Source organism: Oryctolagus cuniculus, chromosome 6 (assembly GCF_964237555.1).
Source record: "Oryctolagus cuniculus chromosome 6, mOryCun1.1, whole genome shotgun sequence".
Classification (NCBI taxonomy): domain Eukaryota; kingdom Metazoa; phylum Chordata; class Mammalia; order Lagomorpha; family Leporidae; genus Oryctolagus; species Oryctolagus cuniculus.
In genome coordinates, this window is record NC_091437.1 from 50,186,548 (window position 1) to 50,212,733 (window position 26,186).

Genomic DNA, 26,186 nt, shown 5'->3' on the forward strand with positions numbered 1-26,186 from the left:
ACAGAAAAAACTTACAAAATTCATTGCAGTAAATAAAAAGAGTAATGCTGCTTCACATGTGGATCTGTATTGAGATTCATACTCACACAATTCTTTTCCCTACATATTTCTCTTCTTAACTATCACACCCTTTTCCTTTTTTTTTTTTTTTTGTTTTAAGATTTATTTATTTATTTATTTGTAAAAGTTAGAGGGAGAGGGAGAGACAGAAAGAGACCCTCCATCAGCTGTTTCTCTCCCCAAATGGCCACAATGGCCAGGGCTCAGTCAGGCTGAGCCCAGCCAGTGGGGCTGGGAGTCTGTGGGCCCCTTTAGACACAGATAGAATGTTCTTCATAAGCAGGCTGCCAGCTGTGGCTGGAAAGCCTGTCTCCAGGACACCAGCATCTCCCCCGGTAATAACTTCTTGTGTGCAGCCTTCAATCACACCTTCAGGGTGGGTACAATCTTTCACTCAGAGCTGGTTGGTGAAGGGGCTGTGCACCTGGGGAGAGCTGGACTGGCTCCAAGAGACCCTAGCTATCTTGTGTGCCCTTGCGGTTTTAAGCCATGACTTCAAGTAAGTTGCAATGGTCCACCCAGAGCTAGCAGAGGGGGCTGAGCCCCTAAGGAGACAGTCTCCATGAGACCCCCACACAATCTCCTTGAGCTCCAAGCCAATCAACATACATATGTGAAACCCTCTGTCCAATGGGCACCCCCAACAGGATGACCCAATGACAAACAGTAATGCCTTAAAAAACAGGGACACGTCCTCAAAGCCAGTGTCCCACTCGGGCCGCCTGTCTCCTTTCGGACCAGATGCTCTGTCACTTGTCAATTGGATAAAAGTTTCTGCCCCTTTGCAAATTGTTTCCCGGCTTTTTATTTCTAAACTAAGCTGAGGAAAAGAACCCATGAGACTATCTTTGGCAACCGCCCTCCCTGCCGTGACCCGTGACACAGGCCGAAGCGAGGAGCCAGGAGCTTCATCCGGGTCTCTCATGTCACACGCTTTCCTTTTGATAAAAAAAAAAAAAAAAAAAAAAAAAAAAAAACTGTACCAACTTGTCTATTTAAATTTGTCTAAGGGGAAAAATTCAGAAAATTGATAAGGAGCCAAAAAACTACATAGTCCAACCCCACTACAGTAGTTGATAAATTATACCAAAAAAGCAAAATAAAACAAACTTCAATTGTTTCCCAAGCTCACCAAGAATTCTCTGGAATTTAGTAAACCACACACAGGACTTCATACACAATGAAAAACCAAACCTTAACTTTTTCCTGTCTGTTTTTAAAAAGACGGGGGCAGAACACTGCACAACTAGTAAACCAAACAGAACCGAAACTCCCAGTTCGTTCTGGAATCATACCCGGCTGACGACAGAGTGACCCGACCTGGACCAGGTTTGGTCCGTATTTGGTTCAGCCCGCCTCCAGTGAAGACACGCTGGGAAAGTCTCCAATGAGAAACCCTTAGAGGTAGGGGCGTGGCCTTAAAGGGAGGGAGAATTTGACGCTGGGTAACGGGAAGTGTGCGCTGATTGGCCGGGTTTCACACCTTTCCAGGCCAGCCCTCTTTGGACCGTGGAGACCATCTATCAAAAGGGCTACACCAATCAGCGGTGAAAATGCCTCCCTGCACGAGAGCCCCGCCCTCCAATATATTTCTGGGACGCGGAGGCACAGCCCCTTCGGCTCCGAGCTGACCCTCCGGAGGGCAGTGTCGTCTGGGCGGCGCTGCGAAGACCTCCACCCAGGACGGCTCCCCCTCCCCGGGCCTCTCCCCTCTCGCCCGCGAGACCCCTCGTCTCGTAGACCGCTGGAATCTGATATCGTGGGGGTGAGGTGAGAGCAGGCCCGGGGAGGGAGGTTACCACTGAGGAGCTGCAGCCGCTATCAAGGTGAGCTGGGACTGCGGGCTACATACACTCCTGGGTGCGGGTGGGATCAGAGCTGGGTGCGCGGGGTGACGCGTAGGTTCGGCCGGCGCTCCTTTGCTCACGAGCTCGCCCGCTACTGTGAGCGCAAGCCCAGGCTAGTCTGAGCCTTAGGGGCGCGGCTGGGTCCGTCCTCCTGTTTAGTGTCTCGTCCACCCAGCCCAAGGAGAAAGAGTTGGGTGCTTGAACTTAGCGGTTTCTCACCTTTCCAACCGTAAACATCCCTTTGGCTTCCTGTCATTAAATTGGTGTTAAGGTATCCCAGAAACAGGAGTGTTAAGCACCCTTAATGAAATTCTCAGGCTCATATTGCAAACTATGTTAGCCTTTCTCCTGACTATGTGATCTCAACGCATCCTTTGAATTTCCTTTCCTAACACCAATAAAAGAACGGTTTTTGAGGACTGTGTACCAACCTGTGTGCTGCACTCTTAGCGAATCGCCTCGTGTAATCTTCCCTGCTATTCAAAGAAGCAGATAGTGTACCCTCATTTTACCAATGTAGAATTATGCTCACTATTGTGAAATAATTTTTAAGAAAACTGTGTGCTAAGCTGTTTGCTTGACTTCATGTACACTATACATGTGTGGTTTCCCCACTTCTCAGAGGAGAAACTACAAAAAAATGGAGTAACTGGAATAGTTCATATTGTTAATAAATGGCAGAATGACTGCTACCATCAGATTTCAAAGTTTTAGTATCCTATCCCATCTTAAATAAGTGCCTTTTCATGGTTATCTATTGACAACAGCTTGAACAAGTGTTTCTTGAAGACTTACACTTTGTTTTAAAAAGGTATGATCCCAATCCTCTAGAAAGTCACAATTTAGGATATATCCAGCTTTTGGTGGGGGAGGGCACTTGACGATAATTTAGATTCCCATAAGGGGAGGTGAGACTTGTAATATAAAACATTCTTACGCACAAATCAAAATGGCCAAGGAAAGCAAAAGAGACTGCCCCTTACACTGTTTCTGGGCTTATTCTATTTATAGATGATAGAAGTACTGACAACAACTGACTCTCAGAAACTGCTACACCAGCTGAACACTTTGTTGGAACAGGAGTCTAGATGTCAGCCAAAGGTCTGCGGCTTGAGACTAATTGAGTCTGCACACGATAATGGCCTCAGAATGACTGCACGGCTGAGGGACTTCGAAGTGAAAGATCTTCTTAGTCTCACTCAGTTTTTTGGCTTTGACACGGAGACATTTTCTCTAGCTGTGAATTTACTGGACAGATTCCTGTCTAAAATGAAGGTATGTTTAAAGCTGTGTTATCCTGAGGATGAATTGTTCTTGATCCATGTGTTTTAGAGATAGAATTGCTAGCTATTGGCGGATAATCATAATCTTGATCTTTTTAATTTTCAGTAAATAGCAGAAACACTACTGTAATCTTGTGTACTACAACAGTAAATATGCTTATAATGATCGAGAGTAATGCATTTATTACTTGTATTCTGAGGCAAAACGTAGTCTAATATCAAGTAATTGATTGCAGAGTTTTCCAGGAGAAAAAATAACTGCTGCTTTTAACAACCTTTCTAGAAAAGATTGGACATTTCCATTTATTTATTACAGTTTTTATGTTTTGTTAGAGGTCTAAAATGCTAGAGAATGTTTAAGAATTAGAATGTGTTTCGTAGTCATTACACACATAAAGTTATAACTGTTTTGGCCACTAAGGCATTTCCAACTTGAGTTTGCATGGAATAGAGAAAAGAGTATCTTCTAAAGGAAGAACTTTTACATGGTTATTTCCTTATTCTAGATAAATAATATATCTGTGTAGCTTTCAGGGCTTAAGTGTTAAAAATACATCTGCCTTCCCTGTACCTCACAATCTTGAGAACAATGAGATGATGAGACAGTTAGAATTAAACTCACTTTTCTAAGGCTAACACAATGCATCATGCATAAGAGGAACTCAGTATTTGTTGAGTTGAATGGTTCAAAAAACCTATGCAGCAGACATTAAATATCTCTTTAGATACTTGTATACATAGACACTATCTTTGGAATCTCTTAATTTTAAAAAATACGCATACCTGCCCTTCAAGTGTAACACAGTCTTACATGGGAATAAGATGGTTACATTGAAAGCTTATCATAGTACAAGTCTATTAAGAAAAACAATCACATGTCTTTAAATTGGCGTAAATATCTAATGAAAGGCTTACAAGAAAAAGAACAGGGAGCACAGATATTGATAAAAACAGTTTCATTTGAGCTGAAACTTAGAATTTTGACTGTATTAACTGCAGACTTTCAGAAATTGAATAAATGAAAAAGGGAGACTGGTAGTGAATAGAATTTTATAGACACAGTAAATTATGTGCTATCATAGATTTAAAAATTATTACATGTATTACTAAAATGAAACAACCTTAAAAAATACATCTAATTTCTGTAAAGAAATTTTGTGAATAAGCCATAACATGTTTTAGTCCAAATATGTCATTGACCAGTTAACTTGTTTACTCAGACTTAAAATTCTACAGTGATTAAAAACAAGAAGTTTTCTACAGTGAAGCCAAATTATTATACTAAAACTTGGTCCAGTTACTCAGAAATTGGTTTCAACTAGGGATCATAAGATGGACAGGCTACAGTTTAGCTAGATATTAAGCTTATCATACTTGAGCAATACAGCTGAAAGATAAATTCATAATTTTAGATCTGAGTTCTAGGTTACTCCTTATGTTTACTAATTGAAATAAGGTTGAAATATGGGCTTACTGTTATGTTGTTTTTTTTGTTTGTTTGTTTTCTTAGGTACAGCCCAAGCACCTTAGATGTGTTGGTCTGAGCTGTTTTTATTTGGCTGTAAAATCAATAGAAGAGGAAAGGAATGTGCCACTGGCAACTGACTTGATCCGGATAAGTCAGTATAGGTTTACGGTTTCAGACTTGATGAGAATGGAAAAGATTGTATTGGAGAAGGTGTGTTGGAAAGTCAAAGCTACTACTGCCTTTCAGTTTCTGCAACTCTATTATTCACTCATTCAAGAGAACTTGCCATTTGAAAGGTATGTGACCTATGTTTTGAAGATAGAGGTTTAGAAATCATAGTGATGTTTGGTTTCTGCATTAAATCAATATCCTCATAGAATTCTAAAGAAAATAACTGAAATGACAGCTGTTGTCCTGAACTTTACTGTCAAGCATAAGTGAGAAGAATTGGTTTCACGAAGGCTAATTCTTGGGATTAAAGGACATTTCTTTCTTTTTTTTTTTTTTTTTTTTTAAGATTGATTTATTTGAAAGGCAGAATTACAGAAAGGCAAAGGCAGAGAGAGGGAGAGAGAGGTCTTCCATCCCCTGATTCACTCCCCAGATGGCCACAATGGCCGGAGCTGCGCCGATCCGAAGCCAGGAGCCAGGTGCTTCTTCCTGGTCTCCCAGGTGGGTGCAGGGACCCAAGGACTTGGGCTATCTTCTGCTGCTTTCCCAGGCCATAGCGGAGAGCTGGATTCGAAGTGGAGCATCCAGGTCTCGAACCAGCACCCAAATGGGATTCCAACACTGCAGGTGGTGGTTTTACATGTTATGCCACAGTGCCAGCCCAGGCCATTTCAACTTTTTTTTTTTTTAACTTTATTTTATTTTATTTTATTTTATTTTATTTATTTGACAGACAGTGAAAGAGAGAGAGAGAAAGAGAGAGAGAAAGGTCTTCCCTCAGTTGGTTCACCCCCCAAATGGCCACTGTGTCCAGAGCTACGCCGATCTGAAGCCAGGAGCCAGTGCTTCTTCCTGGTCTCCCATGCAGGCATTCAAGCACTTGGGCCATCCTCCACTGCCCTCCCGGGCCACAGCAGAGAGCTGGACTGGAAAAGGAGCAACCGGGACTAGAACCTGGCGCCCATATGGGATGCTGGTGCCACAGGCGGAGTATTAGCCAAGTGAGCCACGGTGCTGGCCCCTACCCACTATGCCATAGTGCCAGCCCAGGACATTTCAACTTTTATAAAACCTAGTATGTAAACATTTCCCAGAGATTTATGGAAAAAGGAAATTCAGTAGATACAGAAATAGGTTTGGGGCTGGCGCTATGGCACAGTGGGTTAATGCTCTGGCCTAAACCACTGACATCCCATATGGGCACCGGTTCTAGTCCTGACTGCTCCAATTCCGATCCAGCTCTCTGCTATGGCCTGGGAAGGCAGTAGAAGATGGCTCAAGTCCTGGGGCCCCTGCACCCACGTGGGAGACCTGGAAGAAGCTCCTGGCTCCTGGCTTCAGAGAGGCGGAACTCCAGCTGTTGTGGCCAAATTGGGGAGTGAACCATCGAATGGAAGACCTCTCTCTCTCTTTCTGTCTCTCTGCCTCTCCTCTCTTTGTGTAACTCTGACTTTCAAATAATATAAAATAAATCTTTTAAAAAATAGGTTTATTAAAATGAAAATAAATGTTGATACTTGTGGCATAATACTGTTTTTTTTTTTTGGCTCAAATCATTTAAAACTCATGTATGGTGCTCTGATGCAAGACAGATTGTTTCGCTATAGGAAATGTCGTATGACAAGTGTGCATAAACTGCTCTTAAAAATGTTTCTTCAAAAATGTCTCTTGACTAGCTGTAATATTATCTAAGTAAAATTAATCTTGTTTTCTTTTTAAAGGAGAAATAACCTTAATTTTGAAAGACTGGAAGCTCAACTTAAGGCATGTCACTGCAGGATCATATTTTCTAAAGCAAAGGTAAATATTTATACAGATGAAACCTATTTATATTGACAAATTCAGTATTTTCCATTTACTTTAAATTTATCTCTTTCAGCCTTCTGTGTTGGCTTTGTCTATCATTGCATTGGAGATCCAAGCACAGCAGTGTGTGGAGTTAACAGAAGGAATAGAATGTCTTCAGAAACATTCCAAGGTATGTCAGGGTCATAGCCTAAATCCTAGTAACAGCTGTACAAGAAACTGAACCACTTGCATTATCTCCTGCAGTAAAATGAGATGTGTGTTTATTTGAAACTATTTAGCTACTCCAAATTTTTTTTTTAATGAGGAAGGATATATGTCCTTAAGAAGACTGCATTTATTACTATAAATAAATACAGTGAGACTTTTATTTTAATTGAATTTTTTTTTTTTTTATGTACAGATAAATGGCAGAGATTTGACCTTCTGGCAAGAGCTTGTATCAAAGTGCTTAACTGAGTATTCATCAAACAAGTGTTCAAAACCGAATGTTCAGAAGTTGAAATGGATTGTGTCTGGGCGTACCGCACGGCAATTGAAGCATAGTTACTACAGAATAGCTCACCTTCCAACAATTCCTGAAATGGTTCCTTAATTCATGAATTTGGATCATTGTTATTCTCCATAAAGGAAATTATCAGTGCTATAATTTTCTTTTACAATGGAAGAATTAAAATATCATTTCTCTTCAAAGTAAACAAAATGGAGTTGCAATAGCAAAGGGGAAGTTTCTACACTGATTTGGTCAGCTAATATTTGAAGACATTTAGTATATACAGAACCCTAAGGGTAAGGAATTATCTAACCTCTGATATGTATGTTAGGCATTTCATTAATCAGCATAAAAAAAAGTATGTCCTCAACAACCCAAGTTTTAAAAGTAGCATTAAAATCATATTTTCTTATTGAACATCATCTTGCTCTCTGAAGACCTAAACTCTGGCTCATTTAAAGATACACTAGCTGAGTAGGACAATAGGACCAAACTTTTGGATATTTGGACTAATTTGAGAATGTTAGCTTATAAGTAAAATCAGTATGAACTTTGATAGTGTATTTAAAGAAAAAGAAGATACAGCCAATCAGTCTTGATGTTGGGTGTCTGGAAACTGCAAGGGCGTCTCAACACTGTAGTTACTATAATATTTGGAATTCTGGGAAAGTAGTTACATGCATAAAAGATAAACTTGGGGTCACTGGATATATATTCTTGCCATTTAAATTTCTTAACTAGTAATAATGATTTACCTTTTTCCATTCAAAATTAAATTAACATTTAATATATCTATGATTATGAAATTTAACCTGAACAGTTAGTTCACTTTTAATAGTAATATTTCACAGATGTCTGATAAGTTGGGTTTTTTTTTGTTGTTGTTGATTTAAGGAGGATTATTGCAGCAACAACAATGAAAACTCTGAACCCTACAGCCCTGAGCTATGGATTCCATGATGTTTTCATGAGTTTAAATTTCAAGCCTTAAAACTTTACAACTAGATGAATATGATGTTCTTATGCTTGGGGAAACTGCCTAATTAGTATTATGCTATAGTGGAATTATGTTTAGATATAAATTCATCTATGAAGCAGTCAAATCAAAGTTAAAAGCATAAATATGAAGCACTAATCACAAGCTTTGGAAAGTAAACTGTGAATCTTCATTTCTTAACATTGATTTAACTTTCTATATTTGATTGATATACTTAGGTAGTATTGAAAATGCTAACCTACATAATTTAAATGTTTTAAATTATGAGGTTTTCATCAAAATAACATTTCACAAATGCACTTTTAAGATACAACAAAGGTTAGTGTTTTAGGCGGTTTAAATGGTTTTCTGTTACCCAAAATGCGAATAATGTAATCCTGAGAAGGGGACACAAATTTGAAGGCATTTTGTAGAAAGCAAAAAAAAAAAAAACTTAGTAAGTTTGGCAAGTTCATAATCTTTAATATTTTTTCAAGAAAACAGATGATGTTTGTATGTGTGATAAGATCTTTTATATAGAATCTACTGCCCCAGTCTAGTCCAATCAAGAAAATTGTTTTCTATTTTATTAGTTGCTCAAATTATCACTCTGAGGACTTACTTTACTCCACTAAAGTAAGTTCAGACTAGATTTAACACTCCAGAAGTCTTTACTGAGTATTGTTTTCAGAAAATTGTCATTGCTTCTAATTTAGATTAGAATAATATTCTAAAGAATATGCTTTCACTAATGCCCTTACTGCATCTTAAGAAAAGTCAGTCGACACCTTCATAAGTAGATCACTGAGGCAGTGTTCAAGAAACAGTCTTCAGTCAGTCAGTGAATGTAAGGAGGTGTACAGTGTGACGGTGTCATGGATGATTAATGGAGCAGTGCATAGCCTGCGTTCATTCAGAGTGGCTGTGATCATTTCTGACATGATCTTGTGGACAAATACGCAATAAAAAATAAAAACCAAAGAATCACAGCGTGTATTACCCTTAAATTTTATAACCTGTGTTTTTTGGGTAACTTCAGTTTTCCCAAAAGGCTGGTAATATTTCAGTTATTTGATACATCAGTGTTAACTTTGAGTTGGCAGAGGTAACCTAACTAAATACCATTATCTTTGGTACTAAGTGATATACCTTTCAATAAAGTTATTGAAATGCAATCCCTTGCTGTGTGGTTTTGATTCATTTAAAAATTTTTATTTTTAAAATTTATTTAAAAGAGAAAGGTATCTATCTTCCATCCACAAATAGTACTACCCAGATACATTCAACAGCTCAGGGCTGGGCCATGCCAAAGCCTGGTGCTTGGAACTCTTATTTGGGGTTCCCATGTGGGTAACAAGGATTGAAATACTTGAGTCATACCCTGCTGCCCTGCAGTGTATATATTATAAGGAAGGTGGGATCAGAAGTGGAGCTGGGACTTGAACCCATGTCCTTGGATATGGGATGCAGGCATACCAAGCTGTGTCTAAACTGCTGCATCAAACACCTGCCTCATGATTTTCTTCTGATTTAATTAACTGTTTTACAGTATGATGGCAAGACCAGATAAAAAGCTCTCTTGGGACTGGTGTCTTGCACAGTGGACAAAACAGCTGCCTGCAATCACAGCATCCCATAGGGGTGCCAGTTCATTTCCTGGCTGTTCAACTTCCTATCCAGCTCTCTGTTAATGTGACAAGGAAAGCAGCAGAAGATGGCACAAGTGAAGTGCCTGGACCCATATAAGAGACCCAGAAGCTTCTGGCTCCTGGCTCCTGGTTTCAGCCTGGGCTGTGACCATCTGGGGAGTGACCCAACAGATGGAAGATGTCTACCTTTGTGTCTCTCCATCTCTCCGTAACTGCCTTTCAAATAACACCAAATCTTAAAAAAACAAACAAACAAAGGTAAAAAAAAGCTACCTCTTAGTGAACTTAAATTTAGCACTAAAGTAAATGCAGGGAAACAAACAGTAAAATCATTTATTTATTTATTTATTTGAAAGAGTTACACAGAGAGAGGAGAAGCAGAGACAGGGAGAGAGGCCTTCCATCACTGATTCACTCCCCCATTGGCCACAACAGCTGGAGCTGCGCCAGTCCAAAGCCAGGAGCCAGGAACTTCTTCGGGGTCTCCCACGCGGGTGCAGGGGCCCGAGGACTTGGGCCATCTTCTACTGCTTCCCCAGGCCATAGCAGAGAGCTGGATCGGAAGTGAACCACCAGGGCTTGAACCAGCACCCATTTGGGATGCTGGCACTGCAGGCTGTGGCTTTACCCACTATGCCACAGCCTCAGCCCCAGTAAAATCTTTTAGTAGTATGGCTATTACCTAATTAATACTTCCTGGCGATTTTTTAAAAGACAAAGATGGTGAGTGAATATGCGTAATGTGCATTAAAAAGTTGATGTTTATGCATTATTCATTTTTATCATTTAGATCAGTCACTGCTATAGATGAATATGCTTAATACAAATTTATTCACCTAAACTTTTGTTCAAACCATTACCTGATTAATGGCAGCCCAGTGGGTTACTTGATAATGATGGTAATTTCCAATATAAGGCAACCTGCTGGGGGCCAGCGGGTAAAGCCACTGCCTGCAGTGCCAGCATTCCATATTGGCACCAGTTCCTGTCTCAGCTGCTCCACTTCCAATCCCGCTATGGCCTGGGAAGGCAGTGGAAGATGGCCCAGCTCTTTCGGCCCTTTCACCCATGCCGGCGGCCCAGAAGAAGCTCCTGGCTCCTGACTTCAGATTGGGGCAACTCCGGCTGTTGCGGCCATCTGGGGATTGAATCAGCGGATGGAGGATCTCGAACTCTGTCTCTCTCTGCCTCTGCCTCTCTCTAATTCTGCCTTTCAAATAAATAAATAAATAAATAAATTTTTTAGAAGTTAACCTGCTTGAATCACTTGGTAATTATTGAATCTCAGTATGTGATTTTTGAAGTATTTTTGATTTAACAAGACAAAAGTGGACATTACAAAGGGGTTACTGATGAAAGAGAAACCATTATTAAGCCTCCTTCTGAATGTGATTCCATTTAGGAATTTTTAATGACCCTCCGCCTTTTTCACAGTGTTAATATTTTGTAAAAAGATGTATTTGAGGGGCCAGCACTGTGGTGTAGCAGTATGGGTGCCAATTCAAGTCCCAGCTGCTCTACTGATCTAGCTCTCCGCCATGGCCTGGAAAAGCAGTAGAAAATAGCCCAAGTCCTTAAGCCCCTGCACCTGGGTGGGAGACCTGGAAGAAGCTCCTGGCTCCTGTCATTGCCACCATTTGGGGAGTGAGCCAGCAGATGGAAGACCTCTCTCTCTCCTGCCTCTCTAACTCTGGCTTTAAAATAATCAATAAATCTTAAGAAAAAAAAAAAGGTATTTGAAAAGCAGAGAAACCATCCGTTTCACTCCCCAAATGCCTACCATAGCCAACCCAAGCTAGAAATCCATAACTCCATCTGGTTTCCCATATGGGTGGCAAGGACTCAGATTTGTAGCCCATCATCCACTGCTTTCCTGGACTTATTAAGGAGGAAGCTCAACTGTTAACAGAGGAGCCTGGGCTCCAACCAAGCACTCCAACATGAGTTGAGGCATTCCAAGCAGCAGCTTAATATTTTAGCACAACATCCAACCCCCTACATCCTTTTTTTAGAAAGGTACCTGAACCTCATACGTATTTTCAGTTATGAGACACACTATCTAAAATCCACAGCTAATTCTGATCTACCATTTGTTAGTGATAATGATATTTTGTTATTGCCAGTTACAAGTACTAGATGTTTTATATGAATAAGGTTATCCTAATTTACAAAGAACCAAAGGATCCAAATGACCTGTGTCTGGTCACAAATTTAGTACTTAGGAGTGGGATTAAATCCAGGCAATTCTGACTCAAAGGGCTGTGCTCTGACAGGTCTGCACAGCACCTTCCAAAATGGAGGATTAATTGGATTCATGTGTAATTGTTTAACTGCCAAACCAAACTGTCCTGTCCACATTAACTTCAGTACTCTCATCATGATCATAGAACAGTAATAACTAGAGAATTTTTCTCTAGTTTATACTAATAATTTTTATATTACGTTCTTACACAATGCTTATAAGTATGAAACAATTTTTATAAACCCAAAACAGTAAACATAAGTCAAATAAGATGAATAAAATATAAGCCAATTTTTATAGTAATTCAACAAAATGGACTTAAGAGCAAATTACCAAGGATAAAAAGGGATATTAAGGATAAAAGAATCAATTCAAGATGACTTGACATTCCTAAATATGGAAGCACCTATTATCACATCTTAAAAATGCATGAAACAGGAGCTGGTGCTGTGGCGCAGCAGGTTAATGCCCTAGCCTGAAGTGCTGGCATCCCATATGGGTGCCGGTTCGAGACCTGGCTGCTCCACTTCCTGTCCAGCTCTGCTGTGGCCTGGGAAAGCAGTAGAAGATGGCCCAAGTCCTTCGGCCCCTGCACCCACATGGGAGACCCGGAGGAAGCTCCTGGCTCCTGGTTCTTGGCTCCTGGCTTCGGATCGGCGCAGCTCCGGCTGTTGTGGCCAATTAGGGAGTGAACTATCGGATGGAAGACCTCTGCTTCTCCTCTCTCTGTGTAACTGACTTTCAAATAAATAAATAAATAAATTTTTTTGGAAAAAAAATGCATGACACAAAAATTAAAAACACTATAAGGAGAAAAGGACAAAGCTTCATTGATAGTTGGAGAATGAAATATTCTTCTGAGTATTCTATAAAATTGCTAGAAAATTAGCAAAGACATAGAACTGAGTAGCAACGAATGTTTTCACTGACTTAAAACATTTCATCCTAAAATAGCAGATGCAGCATTCTTTCAAATGCATATGGAACTTTTACCAAGATAGACCATAGCCTGGGTCTTGAACTTTAATAAATTTAAAAGAACTGAAATCATACAAAGTATGTTCTCTGGCAATAAACTAAAAGTCATTAAGAGATGACAAGAAAATAAAAATGCTTCGAAGTTAAACAGGCTCCAAGGAGAAGCCTTAAAAGAAAATAGAAAATACTTTATACTGAATGAAAAAAAATCTCACAAAATGTGGAATGTAGCTGAACCAGAGCATAGAGAGCAATTTATAGCATCAACTACATTTATTAAGAAGATGAAGGGCCTAAGTCATTAAGTTTCCATTTTAAGAAATCAGAAAAGAGATTTAGAACCCAAAGCAAGCAGAAGTAAGTTATATAAAAGGAGATGGGCTAGAGTTGTGGCACAGCAGGTAAGGCTACAGCTTGCTGCTGACATCCCATATGTGCAACGGTTCCAGTCCTGGCTACTTCACTTCTGATCCAGCTCCCTGCTAAGGTACCTGTGAAAGCAGCAGAAGATGGCCCAAATATTTGACCCCTACCACCTACATAGGAGACCCAGATGAAGTTCTAGGCTACTGGTTTTTGTCTCGGCCTTTGAGGCCTTTTGGAGAGTGAACCCACTTCACCTTTCAAACAAATATTTATAAATGAGTGTCCTTTTTTAAAAAGAGAAAAATGAATGAAATAGACAATAGCAAAAAGTCAATAAAACCAAAAATTAGTTCTTTACAAACAGCAATAAAATTTATAAACTTCTAGGAAAGCTGACAAAACAAAGACATCAATGAAGAGGAGCCATCACTATAAACCCTAAAGACGTTAAAAGAACACTAAGAAAACCATGAACAACTCTGCACATATTTAGATGAAATGAACCAATTTCTTGAAAGATACAAGTTACCAAAACTTAAATGAATAAAAAACCTGAGGGGCCGGCACAGTGGCACAGTGGGTTAAAGCCCCGGCCTGAAGCGCCCACATCCCATATGGGCGCCGGTTTTAGTCCTGGCTGCTCCTCTTCCGATCCAGCTCTCTGCTGTAGCCTGGGAAAGCAGTGGAGGATGGCCCAAATCCTTGGGCCCCTGCACCCACGTGGGAGCCTGGGAAGAAGCTCCTGGCTGTTGGCTTCAGATCGGCACAGCTCTGGCTGTTGCAGCCATCTGGCGAATGAACCAGCAGATGAAGGGTCTCTCTCTCTCTCTCTCTCTCTCTCTCTGCTTCTCTGTAATTCTTTCAAATAAAAATAAATAAAACAAATCTTTAAAAAAAATGAATTAAAAAACCTGAATCAGTTCTATTATTTTTTAAAACTGAATCTATTATTTAAAACTTACTGGCAAATGTGTACAACATTTAAAAAGTAAATGAGCTATTTACAAATCTCTTACAAAGCAGAAAAATCATTTTCCAATTCATTTATGAGGCCAGAATTAACACAATACCAAATGAAGGTAAAGAAAACATATGTGAATAAAACTGTTGGACAATATTCCAAATGGACATAAGACATGGAAATCCTCAAATGAATTTGGATGCATAAACTAATACTCCATGACCAAGTTTGACATGAGAGGTGAGAGATACAAGCTGTTTCAAAATCCGAAAAATCAATGTAAGACATATGAACAATTTAAAGAAGAAAATGATACAGAAAATGCATTTCAGAAAATTCCTGAGAAATTCAGCTAACTAGGATTAAGCATATCTTTCTTGAACCTGATAAGGGAAATGTATGAAAAATCTATAGCTAGCATGATTCTTAACAGTGAAAGAAAATGCTTTTCAAACCATAACAGGGGCTGGCACTATGGCATGGAAGGTTAAGTGTTCGCCTACAGTGTGAAACATATGGGTGGCAGTTCAACTCCCAGTTGCTCTACTTCCAATTCAGCTTCCTGCTAATGCGCCTGGAAAAGCAACAGAGGATGGTCCAAGTCCTTGGGCTCCTGCATCCACATGGGAGACTGAGAAGAAGCTCCTAGCTCCAGACCAGCTCAGCCCCAGCCATTGCAGACATTTGGAAAGTGAATCAGTAGATGGAAGATCTTGATCTCTCTCCTTCCTTCCCTGTATCTCTGCCTTTCATATAAATAAATAAAAATAATCTTAAAAAAAAAAAACACAGAACATAAAGTTGGCACCATCTCCCTCTTATGTCTAACCAATCAAGCAAGAAAAAGATCTATAGACTAGAAAGAATAAAATAAAAATGGTCCTATTTATGGTTTATGTAGAAAAGACAAAAAATCTGTAACAAAAACTCCTAGAACTAATCATTGAATTTAGCAAGGTCAAACGAATACAAGGTCAACAAACAAAAATTAAACATATTTATATTAGTACATACTAGCAATGTGCAAATGGAAAGCCAAACTTCAAGAACAAGACTCTTTAGGGGCCGGCGCCGTGGCTCACTAGGCTAATCCTCCGCCTTGCGGTGCCGGCACACCAGGTTCTAGTCCCAGTCGGGGCGCCGAATTCTGTCCTGGTTTCCCCTCTTCCAGGCCAGCTCTCTGCTGTGGCCAGGGAGTGCAGTAGAGGATGGCCCAAGTACTTGGGCCCTGCACCCCATGGGAGACCAGGAGAAGCACCTGGCTCCTGCCATCGGATCAGCGCAGTGCGCAGGCCGCAGTGCGCCGGCTGTGGCGGCCATTGGAGGGTGAACCAACAGCAAAGGAAGACCTTTCTCTCTGTCTGTCTCTCATTGTCCACTCTGCCTGTCAAAAAAAAAAAAAAGAACCAAAGAGGCACTAAATGGAGAGATACCCCAAGTTCATAGAGGGGAAGATTCATAAAATTCCATTCCAAACCCCTGTAGGAGACTTTTTTAGTTACAGAGTAGCTGATTTTTAAGTTTTTATTTATTTATTTTAAAAACAAAAATAGAGATTCCCATCTGCCATTTAATTACCCAAATGCCTGTAAATGCCAGCTCAGGCTGGGCTAGGTCAAAGCCAGGAACCAGGAACTGTATCCAGTTCTTCCACATGGGTGGTGGACTTAAGCACTTGCTTCCAGGGTACACGTTGGCAGAAAGCTGGAAACAATAGCAGATATGTGACCCAAGCCTATGAACTCTATATAGGACATGGGCACACCAAGTGGTGTCTTAACTGCATGCCAAATGCCCATGCCTAGTTTAGCTGATTGTAAATGTTATATAGAAAAGTAAAGAAATGAAAGGACAATTTTGAAACAAAATGAAGTTTGAAAACTAATGCTATTGAATTTTAAGACAACATAAAACAACAATTAAGGCAGTATGGTACTGATGAAAGGACATACAGGTCAATGGAGTCCAAACAGATTCACATAGGTAACAAGTAATTATTGAGAGATACAAGACAATTCAGTGGGAGAATGGATAGCCTTCAACAAATGATTCTGACAACTGGATAACCATATAAAAGAAAAAATGCCCTGCACCTAAACTTCACAGCTTACAGAAATACTAACTTAAAATAGGTCATAGAGCGCAGCAAAAAACCCAAAATCACAAAACTTGCAGAAAAATGAAAGAAAAAAAAAAAAAACCTTAGACCAGAGGTTAAAAAAGTTCTGTTATGACATCCAAAGCATGATCCAGATCAAGTGTTTAAACTAGCAATTAAGACAACCTACATCAGAGTGTCTGGGCTGCATTATCGAAGGCAGTTCTGACTCAGTTCCCCTGAATGCGGACAAGGAGTTAGCAGTGATCGCTCAAGTGGTTGAGCCCCTGCCACACACGTGGGAGACCTGGGCTAAGTTTCTGGCTCCTGCCTCCAACCCTGATTGGAGGTTGAAGGAATTTGGGAAGTAAACCAGTGAATGAGTACACTCTTATGCACAGTCTGCTTCCCAGATACATTAAAAAAAGCAAAAATTTTTACAAAACATTATCCACTGATATGATGAATTAAAACTTCAATAAACACTTTAGCACTCTAAAAGATACCAACAAAGTGAAAAGGATTCACAGCATGGCAGGAAGTACTTACAAATCACAAATCTGATAAGGTACTTGTATCAGAATATATAAAGAGGGGGCCATCACTGTGGCACAGCAGGTAGAGCCGCTGCCTGCAGGGCCAGCATCCCATATAGGCGCTGGTTCAGGTCCTGGCTGCTCCACTTTCAATCAAGCTCTCTGCTATGTCCTGGGAAAGCAGTAGAAGATGGCTCAAGTTCTTGGGCCCCTGCACCCTCATGGAAGACCCAGAGGAGGCTCCTGGCTACTGGCTTTGGACTGGCGCAGCTCTGGCTGTTCTGGCCAATTTGGGAGTGAACCAGCAATGGAAGACCTCTCTCTCTCTCTACCTCTCCTCTCTCTGTGTAACTCTTTCAAATAAATAAATAAATCTCAAAAAAAAAAAAAAAAGAATAAAGAACTGTTACTACTAAGGACAACAGCCCGATTAATAAGTGGACAAAGGATTTGAATATTTCTCAGTGAAAGATATACAAATGGTCAATAAGCACAAGAATGGTTGGCAAAATTAATCATCAGGGAAAGGCAAGTCTAAACCACAAAGTTATTAAGTATCCACTAGAATGCTTAGAATCAAAAAGGCAGGTAACAACAAGTGTTGACAATCACGTGGCAAAACTGAACCCTTGTATACTGCTGGTAGGAACGTAAAATGATGTAGCGACTTTGGAAAACACTTCAGTAGTTCCTCAAATGATCTAACATCCATGCCAACTTAAAGGTTTTCCTCCTAGTTAGAAATGAAAACACATATGCACATAAAAACTTGCACACAAATGTTTATAACAGCAATATTCAGCATACTCTAAAGGAGGAATTACTCTTACAAATGAATATACAAATGTGATAACAGCCATGCAATGTAGTATCCGACTAAGTATTACATGCTAGAACATGGTTGAACCACTGACACATTAAGTGAAAGCAAGTCACCAAAGACCACATATAGTTCCATGTATATGAATGTTCGTAACAGGGAACTCTGACACAGAAAGTATATTTGTGGTTGTTTGGCTGGTAAGGGATGTGGGGGAAAAGAGTGGGATAGTAACTAAAAAGTTTCTATTTAAGATAAAGTCAGTGATTGCATATACTATATATCATACACTGTAAATGGATAAATGTCTATGAATTATGTCTCAATAAAGCTATTTTTAAGATTATATGATTCCATTTATATTGCTTAAAAGACAAATCTATAAAGACTATGTCATGATTTCCAAGGTTTATGGGCTAGAAGTAGAGTAACTTCAAAGAGATAGAAGAAAGGCATTTTTTATGGTGACTGAACTGTTCAATATCCTGAACATGAAAGTATTTACATATATCTATACTTCTGCTAATATTTACTAAAGCATACACCAGGAAGCTAATATTAATGTATGTATATATTCCAAATATTTTGCAAATGTCCAAAATATAAGTCAATTAAAAAAAAGTTATTTCTAAACAACTGATTCGGAAAATTATTATATAAAATGAGTAAGATCAGCATGACAGGGTAGATGGACTACAGTGAGAGGCACAGGTTGGGTGTTTAAGAACCAAACAGGGTAAGGAGAACACATTTCTGTTTGGCATTGGATGTTGGAGTCTCACAGAGCAAGGAAAGCATTTATTTCCCGGGGAAGATGATGAGATGACCTACAGTGCAGAGTCAAATATATCAAGAGTAGGAATCAGGTTTCTCATTGCTATTGAAGGAAGTTATAAATACGGAAAGGGAGAAAACAAAAATCAACCTCCTAGAATTAGAACTGAAAGCTTAACTGTGAACTCAGCTTTCAATACATTTATACAGAAATATAGATGTAAATATATGCATTACTAATGCACATCAACAGCAATTACACATTAGCACCTGGATCTTCACTTTCAAATACCTTTATTACCTAAAGAGAACCCAGACTTCTTGGAAAAGAATGACTGATTCTTAGGCTGGCACAGAGAAAACATAATGAATCTGGGATATCTTGCCAGAAAACAAGAAATTAAATAATAAAGACAAATAAAGAAAGGAACATCACAAAAGGACATAGAAGCCACTTAGAATAGTACAAATGTATAACAATTATGAGCATCAAAGTAATAAGAATAGACTTTTAAGCCACAGAATAAAATAGAAAATCATGAATCCAGAGGTATAAATAGATTCAAATTCTGATGTGAAAAAGTTAGTATTTTAGAACTATCTGCTCACAAAATAACTATAAACATAAAAAGGAACTTTACAAAGAAGTCTGACAGATATTACCTTAATCTGTGATCTAAATACTACCACTGGAGGCCGGCGCCGCGGCTCACTAGGCTAATCCTCCGCCTAGCGGCGCCGGCACACCGGGTTCTAGTCCCGGTCGGGGCGCCGGATTCTGTCCCGGTTGCCCCTCTTCCAGGCCAGCCCTCTGCTGTGGCCAGGGAGTGCAGTGGAGGATGGCCCAGGTGCTTGGGCCCTGCACCCCATGGGAGACCAGGAAAAGCACCTGGCTCCTGGCTCCTGCCATCGGATCAGCGCGGTGCGCCGGCCGCAGCGCGCCGGCCGCGGCGGCCATTGGAGGGTGAACCAACGGCAAAGGAAGACCTTTCTCTCTGTCTCTCTCTCTCACTGTCCACTCTGCCTGTCAAAAAAAAAAAAAAAAAAAAATAAATAAATAAATAAATACTACCACTGGAAATGAGATAAATTCAAATTATTAATCCATGATAGGATGTAATAACACATGGTCATTTCTTTAACAACTGCCAAGAATGCATAGCTTAAATTTAATTAAATATTAGACTTCCTGATTTTAACAGCTGCATTGCAGTTATGTAAGATAATGTCCTTCTTTGAAGCAAATACACTCTAGATTTTTCAGAGGTAATGGAACATCATGTCCTCAACTTATTCACAAATGGTTCAGGAAGAAAAAAAAATCTATGTAATTTACTTATTGTATGTTTTCTGTGCATTTGAGATTACTTTTAACAAATTAATTTTTTAGAAATTAAAAAGGCTGAAATAAAATTTCAATGATTCCCTCTTGTATGTCTGGATTAATGAAGGTCAAAATAATACCACTAACAATCAATGACCTTAATATGCTTTCTCCACTGACAAAAGACCCACCCAATAATACTTACTTAGATGCTTCTCTTTATTAACCCACTTCTGCTGATATGTTTTTACACTATTTTTTAATTTCGTGATATAATCTAAGAATAATACACTAATGAAGAAATTCTCATTAATTCTTAAAACTTACTCAAAATATTTTGTGGATTTTTATCTGGCCTTAAAATTTTTTCAGTACTGTAATTTCCTGCATGAGTTAGTATACTTAGAAAAAGGGGTACACAATTCCTATATAGAAAAGTTTATTGAACATTATTCCTGTGTCACACTTATCAAAAAAAAATTTTCCTTGAAGGCACCCTTTCATTTCACATGATCTGTAACCTAAGGTTTTTTGTATTAAAAATACAATTAATATGAAATTAGTAAAATGCAATATATAAAACTTCATGCTGAGCAAAAACAAGTCCAAAAAAAGTTACCATATATTCATAGAATAGTTCCCAGAGTACATGTTTCCTACATAAATCATATTTGAATGCAATTTTTAGAACCATAATTAAATATATTTTTCCATTTGTTAATTGGAGGCATCCATATTTTCCTTCTGCCACATGATCTGCTTCTTTGATTAAACATCTGCTAGGATCCACAGAATGCAGCAAAAACACTGGTTATTTCTCAAGGGTTGAGAAATCTGGTCCACCTTTAGTGTAGTTTCCTGAGATTTCTGCTCCACTGAAGTCAAAACCAGGATTCTAAAGGAGATGAAAAAATTATAAAAAAAAGTAAGGAAAAATATTAGTATGACCTGGCAATTCACAAAAAAAAAATCTAAATGGCCAATAAATACATGAAAGGACATCAAACTTCACCATAGTCACCAAAATGGAATTTAAAATTATGAAGTATTTTTCGACTTTCAGATGTATGAATATTTAGAAGTCTCACATGTCTATTATAATGCTGGCGATTGTATGGGGAAACACAGTTCATTATCAGTTGTGTAAAAAGATTTTAATATCTAGCAATTTTTGAGAGCTTGCTGTATACCACAAAAGAGTTTAAGAGTTACATGTATATTAACATATTTAATTTATAATTTAATTATAAAATGCTACCTTAAGCTTTAGCTTTTTTGTTGAGCAAGTTCATTTATTTAACCATAAATTACCAGTGCAAGAGTTGGCAGTTTTCCATAAATAACCAGTAATAAATATTATAGCCTTTGCAGGCCCTCTCACAAACTAATGTTTGAAAATACTATATGAACTATATATAATAAGTTAATATTACCAGATTGTTCTGGTAAAACTTTACCTACAAAAAACAGGCAGTAGGTTGTATATGACCAATGGGCCATAGTTTGCCAACCCGATCTAGTTTGTTAAAAGTTGGTAAGAGCTAAACGGAAAAAAAAAAGTAGTACAGAGTAACAGAACAGGAGAAAATTGCAGTATTTTAATGAGATAATTAAAGTATGCTTCATTGCACAATGACTTGAAAACAGTGAAGAAGTTAGCCAAGACAAAGGAAAAGAGCATTCTAGCTAAAAGACAGTAAAGGAATGGGTTAGCATTTCAAGAAACAGCAAACATGGGGCCAGCATTGTGGCAGAGAGTTAAACTGCCTCCTGAAATGCCAACACCCCATACAAGTGCCAGTTTGTGTTGCAGCTGTTCCAGTTTTGACCCAGCTCCCTGCTAAAGTGCCTGGGAAAACAATGGAGGATGGCCCAAGTGCTCGGAAGCAGCACATGGGAAATCTGAAAGAAGTTCCTGGATCCTGGCTTCGGCCTGGCCCACGCCTGGCCATTGCAGTCATCTGGGAAGTGAATCAGCGGATAGAAAACCTCCTTCTCTGTCTCTCCCCTTCTCTAATGCTTTGAAAATAAATAAAATATGTCTGATAGAAAAGCCAAGTAGAGGGGGCTGGTGCTGTGGCGCAGCAGATTGATGCCCTGGCCTGAAGCACTGGCATCCCATATGGGTGCCGGTTCCAGTCCCAGCTGCTCTCTTCTGATCCAGCTCCCTGCTATGGCCTGGGAAAACAGTAGATCTTCCAAGTCCTTGGGCCCCTGCACCCACGTAGGAGCCTGGGAAGAAACTCCTGGCTGCTGGCTTCAGATTGGCAACGCTCCAGCCGTTGCAGCCATCTGTGGAGTGAACCAGCGGATGGAAGACCTCTCTAACTCTCTCTGTAACTCTGTCTTTCAAATAAATAAAATAAATCTTAAAAAAAAAAAAAAAAAAAAAGAAAGAAAGAAAGGAAGGAAGGAAGGAAGGAAGGCAGGCAGGCAGGCCAAGTGGAGATGTTGAGCAGGCATTTGGATATAGAACCCAAAATTCAGTAGAAAAGCCTAGGCTACAGATATAATTTGGAAACCATCAAAACTTTAAAAATGCTTTGATCTAGTAATTTTTCCCAAAGAAATCTATCTTAAAGGTATCTACTTGAACACTTCAGTAGTTTCAAATGACAACCCTTGTTTAAAGTTGACAATGGAAAGGATGACAGTTAACAAAATAATTATGTTACATCCAAACTAGAGAAGACTCTGAAGCAGTTAAAAGGAATGAGATTTAGCTGTTTGTACTACTTAAGAGCCAAGAAACGCCATTAATTTAAAAAAAAAATGAATAAACAATAAACGCAGTGTGATTTCCCCCATTTATGTCAAAAAGGAAATAACCTACCAAAGAAGTCAATCTGAAATGAAAGTAAAATGGAAGAATGGAACAGGAAAGGTGACAGTAAAGGGGCCTTTCACTTTTTTAACCTACATAAGTGTACACTGATGTAAGAATTTATAAATTACTGATGCATATTAAGCAAAGTTTATCTCAGAAATAACAGCAATAAAAATAAAGTACTCTCAAGAAAACTTTTTAAAAAATTAAATCTATATATTTTTCTAATCATTTACTTTAAAAGGTAATTTAAGAATTTCTGCAACTTTTATAACCACACTTGAATTTTAATTTTAAATAACGAAAAGTATTCAATGATTTTTCAGATATTTAAGCACATATTCATATATCCATCTGACTTACTTCTTTCTGGAATCTCTCTAATGTAAGTTTTCTTTGCATTTGGTCTTGCACCCAAGGATCAGCTGCATATTCAGATTCTAGAAGAGACGTCCAACAATTTGCCGCATCTCTCTTTGTCTTTGTAAGAACAATACGAACCATTTTTCTATCCTCTGAAGTAAAACACCACCACAAATAAAAACATTAGTCCATCATTAAATTTTATATTTTTCATCAATCATTAGGTAATCTTGACATACAACTATTTCAACACAGTTCTATTACTGTATCTTTCAAAAATGCAAATACAAAAGTACCTAATACAAAAGAGGGTAAATATTAAGACCCAAGGTAAAGTTAATTTTGTAAGTTTCTGAGGATTATGGTAGATCACTCTTACCCAAAGTCCATGTGCCCTCATCAGCAATAGTAGAATCAAAGAGTTTGCCCTGAAAAATAAACATATAAAGTATTAAAAACAAAGCATTGCATTAATTTCTATAAAGCTTTCATGATTAACATAGTTATTTTCCTATCTAATCCATATCTGTACCATTTTATCACATTTCTGAATTGAACCCTATGCTTCCTCCTACAGAGTGAAATAGAGCTTAAGTTACACTGTAATACTTACACCACCAGGTTCTTTCAAAAAAATAAAAAAACAGACTTCTTAATTTTTACAATTTAGAAATACTACTGATTCCTGACTGGTCAAATGTGAAGTTAACATCTGAAGTCTTGAAATTTCACCAATGACAATAAACTATGAGAAAGGAACTCTCACTAAAGCTAAGAAGAAATGCTGTATACTTTTAGGGGCAGGTATCATGGGGCAAAGGGTTAACTAAGTCACAGCATAGGATGCCCACTACCATTAAGCAGAGTTAGTTGCCTTGTTCCAGTCCCCATTACTCTGCTTCTGATCCAGTTTCCTGCTAATGCACCTCCTGGAAGACAGCAGATAACGGCTCAAAAACTTGAGTCCTTGCCACACATACGGGAGATATAGATGGAATTGCTGGCTCCCAGTTTCAGTTCATGCCAGCCCTGGCAGTTGTGGACAGCAGATGGAAGACATCTCTCTCTCTCTCTGCCCTTCAAAAATAAATAAATAAACAAACATTTCCAGTAGTCTTTTAAAAACTGATTGTCTGTTGTGCAATTAGCAACTAAAAATTGTTTAAGCTGTAGATAGGACATCAAATGAGCTTAACAATTCATTTAGCAAGAAAGCAAAATATAATTTTAAGTGAGTCAGTAAGCTCAAACTCATTTTAATTTGCTGCCAAATTTAAGTACCATGAAATGAAAATCTCAGCAAAATATACATAGCTTCTAATTTATCAATAATAATGAAAGAAATCCTAATAGTATGTACATTTAAAATCCTAGAGGTATTGCTAAATTCCCAGTTACTGTTATTATTATTAGATGCATTTTTTTTTTCTTAAGGTTTACTAATATATTTGAAAGACAAAATCGCAGAGAGAGAGGGAGAGACAGAAAGAGAGTGCATCCTTTGGTTCACTCCCCAACTGGCAGAAGCTGCTGGGGTTGGGCCAGGCTTAAGTTAGGAGCTTCTTCCAGGGCTCCAACGTGGGTGCAGGGGTCCAAGCACTTGGGCCATTGTCTGCTGCTTTTCCAGGCACATCAACAGAGAGCTGGACAAGAAGTGCAGTGGCTGGGACAGCAACCTGCACCATATGGGATGCCAGCATAGAATGCCAGGATCCCTTCCCCGAAAGTAAATTTCAATTGTAATTTCAAATCATCCCTCAGACAAAAAAAAAAAATGTAAAACCCTTCAGAAAAGTTATTAGGATTCAGCTAATACAGTCAATGTCTTTCACACGAATCCTCTGAAGTACTCAGGGCAGTTCTATATAAGTAGAATAGCCAAGATGTACTGTCAATTTGTTACACACTGGGCACTACTCCAAAGCCTTCATTCATCACGGGTACTTGTAATGCTCACAACAGTCCTATGAGAAACTACTATAATAGTCACATCTTGGGAAGACTTAGAGACACTTAATAACCTTTTGCACAAGGTTATGAAAACAGAACACGAGTGGAGCAACGTTTTTCTATCCAGCTGTTTCCTGGCACCAAGACACTTCAGTCCAACATCGCTGGCACCTGAGAAGGAAATTTAATTCTAACTGGTTAACTGAGTTTAAGTTGGGCCTTAACACGCCAAACACAGGTCCTGGATCTAAAGGGCACTGGTGAAAAAGAATAAAAGGGATATTATTTTCTTCACACACCTCTTCAACGTCTGCTTGAACACTCCACAAACATACTGCATTTTTCGAATTTAAGTGAGAAAATTAATTACGGGACATCATCTCTGATGTCACCCTACATCCCATCATCTACGTCCTGTGTTCCACCCGGTTAAACTTCCCCACAAAAAGCTATGCTCTTTGGGGCGGCAACCCCATCTGTCTGGCTCTCCTCCTGTCACCTTGATAAGTGCCTGTCATAGGTACGATAAATACTTGTTCCTACAACAATCTGGTTAATCGATTCCTAGCTGAAGACCCTCAGAGGAATTAAAAGTGGCAGCCTGACTTGGTTTGGAAATAAAGCAGAAAAAGGAGCTCAAATTGCCACAAGTCAGGACTTGCCCTGAGGGTGGGGGCTCCCACTAGACTAAGAACCAGGAATATTTTACTGTTTTCTCTTTCTGCCAATCCGAGGAGCCGTCCGGCCCCGAGAAGCCGTTCCACAGAAACGACGAACTTCTAGGACTCGTAGATTTAAAAAGGTCGGGATGAGGGAAATGAGCACAAGCTCCGACCTGCCGCTACCTTGAGGATCTCGCGGCCACCCACGGCCAGCGCCACATGCCGGCTCTGCAGGCCGCACTGGATATCCTGGGCGCGAGTGCCTGGCGGCACCTGAACTTCAATGAACACCTCCTCCAGGGTCTGGTACCACTGGCCCCACGGCGTCCCGCACGGAACCACCCCGCTGCGCTCTTCAAACGGGGTCGACATGCTCCCGTCGCCTCCGGGCACAAGCTGCAAAGAGCAAGCCGAGCGCACGCGCAGAAGCCCCACGCCTAGTTTACGTCCGGGACCCTCCGCTCGGGTCACTGCACATGCGCAGGAACCCAAACGGGTTCCTCGGTTTGTGTTCGTCTTTCCCTTTCAGTGG

At 39.4% G+C, this 26,186-nt stretch overlaps 2 protein-coding genes across 3 annotated transcripts; one reads left to right on the plus strand and one right to left on the minus strand.

Annotated features, from left to right (window-relative positions):
- The first annotated feature begins 1,575 nt into the window (after positions 1 to 1,575).
- On the plus strand, positions 1,576 to 9,279 carry CCNG1 (cyclin G1). 2 transcript variants are annotated; one of them, XM_070075803.1, is made up of 7 exons: positions 1,637 to 1,886; positions 2,919 to 3,182; positions 4,701 to 4,954; positions 5,176 to 5,330; positions 6,551 to 6,629; positions 6,709 to 6,807; positions 7,039 to 9,279. In XM_070075803.1, the coding sequence occupies exons 2-6, from the start codon at positions 2,919 to 2,921 to the stop codon at positions 6,770 to 6,772; spliced, it is 816 nt and encodes a 271-aa protein (XP_069931904.1). In that variant the 5' UTR covers positions 1,637 to 1,886; the 3' UTR covers positions 6,773 to 6,807; positions 7,039 to 9,279. The 2 variants fall into 2 exon arrangements, with proteins under 2 accessions (XP_002710403.2, XP_069931904.1); XM_002710357.5 differs by lacking the exon at positions 5,176 to 5,330 and having other exon boundaries at positions 1,576 to 1,886.
- A 10,995-nt stretch (positions 9,280 to 20,274) lies between these two features.
- NUDCD2 (NudC domain containing 2) lies at positions 20,275 to 26,149 on the minus strand. Its single transcript, XM_002710358.5, has 4 exons — positions 25,838 to 26,149; positions 23,422 to 23,470; positions 23,043 to 23,194; positions 20,275 to 20,747 (listed from the first exon to the last, which is right to left on the minus strand). The coding sequence occupies exons 1-4, from the start codon at positions 26,024 to 26,026 to the stop codon at positions 20,664 to 20,666; spliced, it is 474 nt and encodes a 157-aa protein (XP_002710404.1). The 5' UTR covers positions 26,027 to 26,149; the 3' UTR covers positions 20,275 to 20,663.
- Positions 26,150 to 26,186: the final 37 nt, after the last annotated feature.

Excerpts from the sequence above, each read along its gene's own strand:
- CCNG1 (XM_002710357.5), top strand. The coding sequence starts at position 2,919 with ATGATAGAAGTACTGACAACAACTGACTCTCAGAAACTGCTACACCAG. Across the intron at positions 3,183-4,700 it reads GATTCCTGTCTAAAATGAAG|GTACAGCCCAAGCACCTTAG; the intron begins GTATGTTTAAAG and ends TTGTTTTCTTAG. Across the intron at positions 6,630-6,708 it reads TCATATTTTCTAAAGCAAAG|CCTTCTGTGTTGGCTTTGTC; the intron begins GTAAATATTTAT and ends TATCTCTTTCAG.
- NUDCD2 (XM_002710358.5), bottom strand. The coding sequence starts at position 26,026 with ATGTCGACCCCGTTTGAAGAGCGCAGCGGGGTGGTTCCGTGCGGGACG. Across the intron at positions 23,471-25,837 it reads GTGGCCGCGAGATCCTCAAG|GGCAAACTCTTTGATTCTAC; the intron begins GTAGCGGCAGGT and ends TTTATTTTTCAG. Across the intron at positions 20,748-23,042 it reads TAGAGAGATTCCAGAAAGAA|AATCCTGGTTTTGACTTCAG; the intron begins GTAAGTCAGATG and ends CATCTCCTTTAG.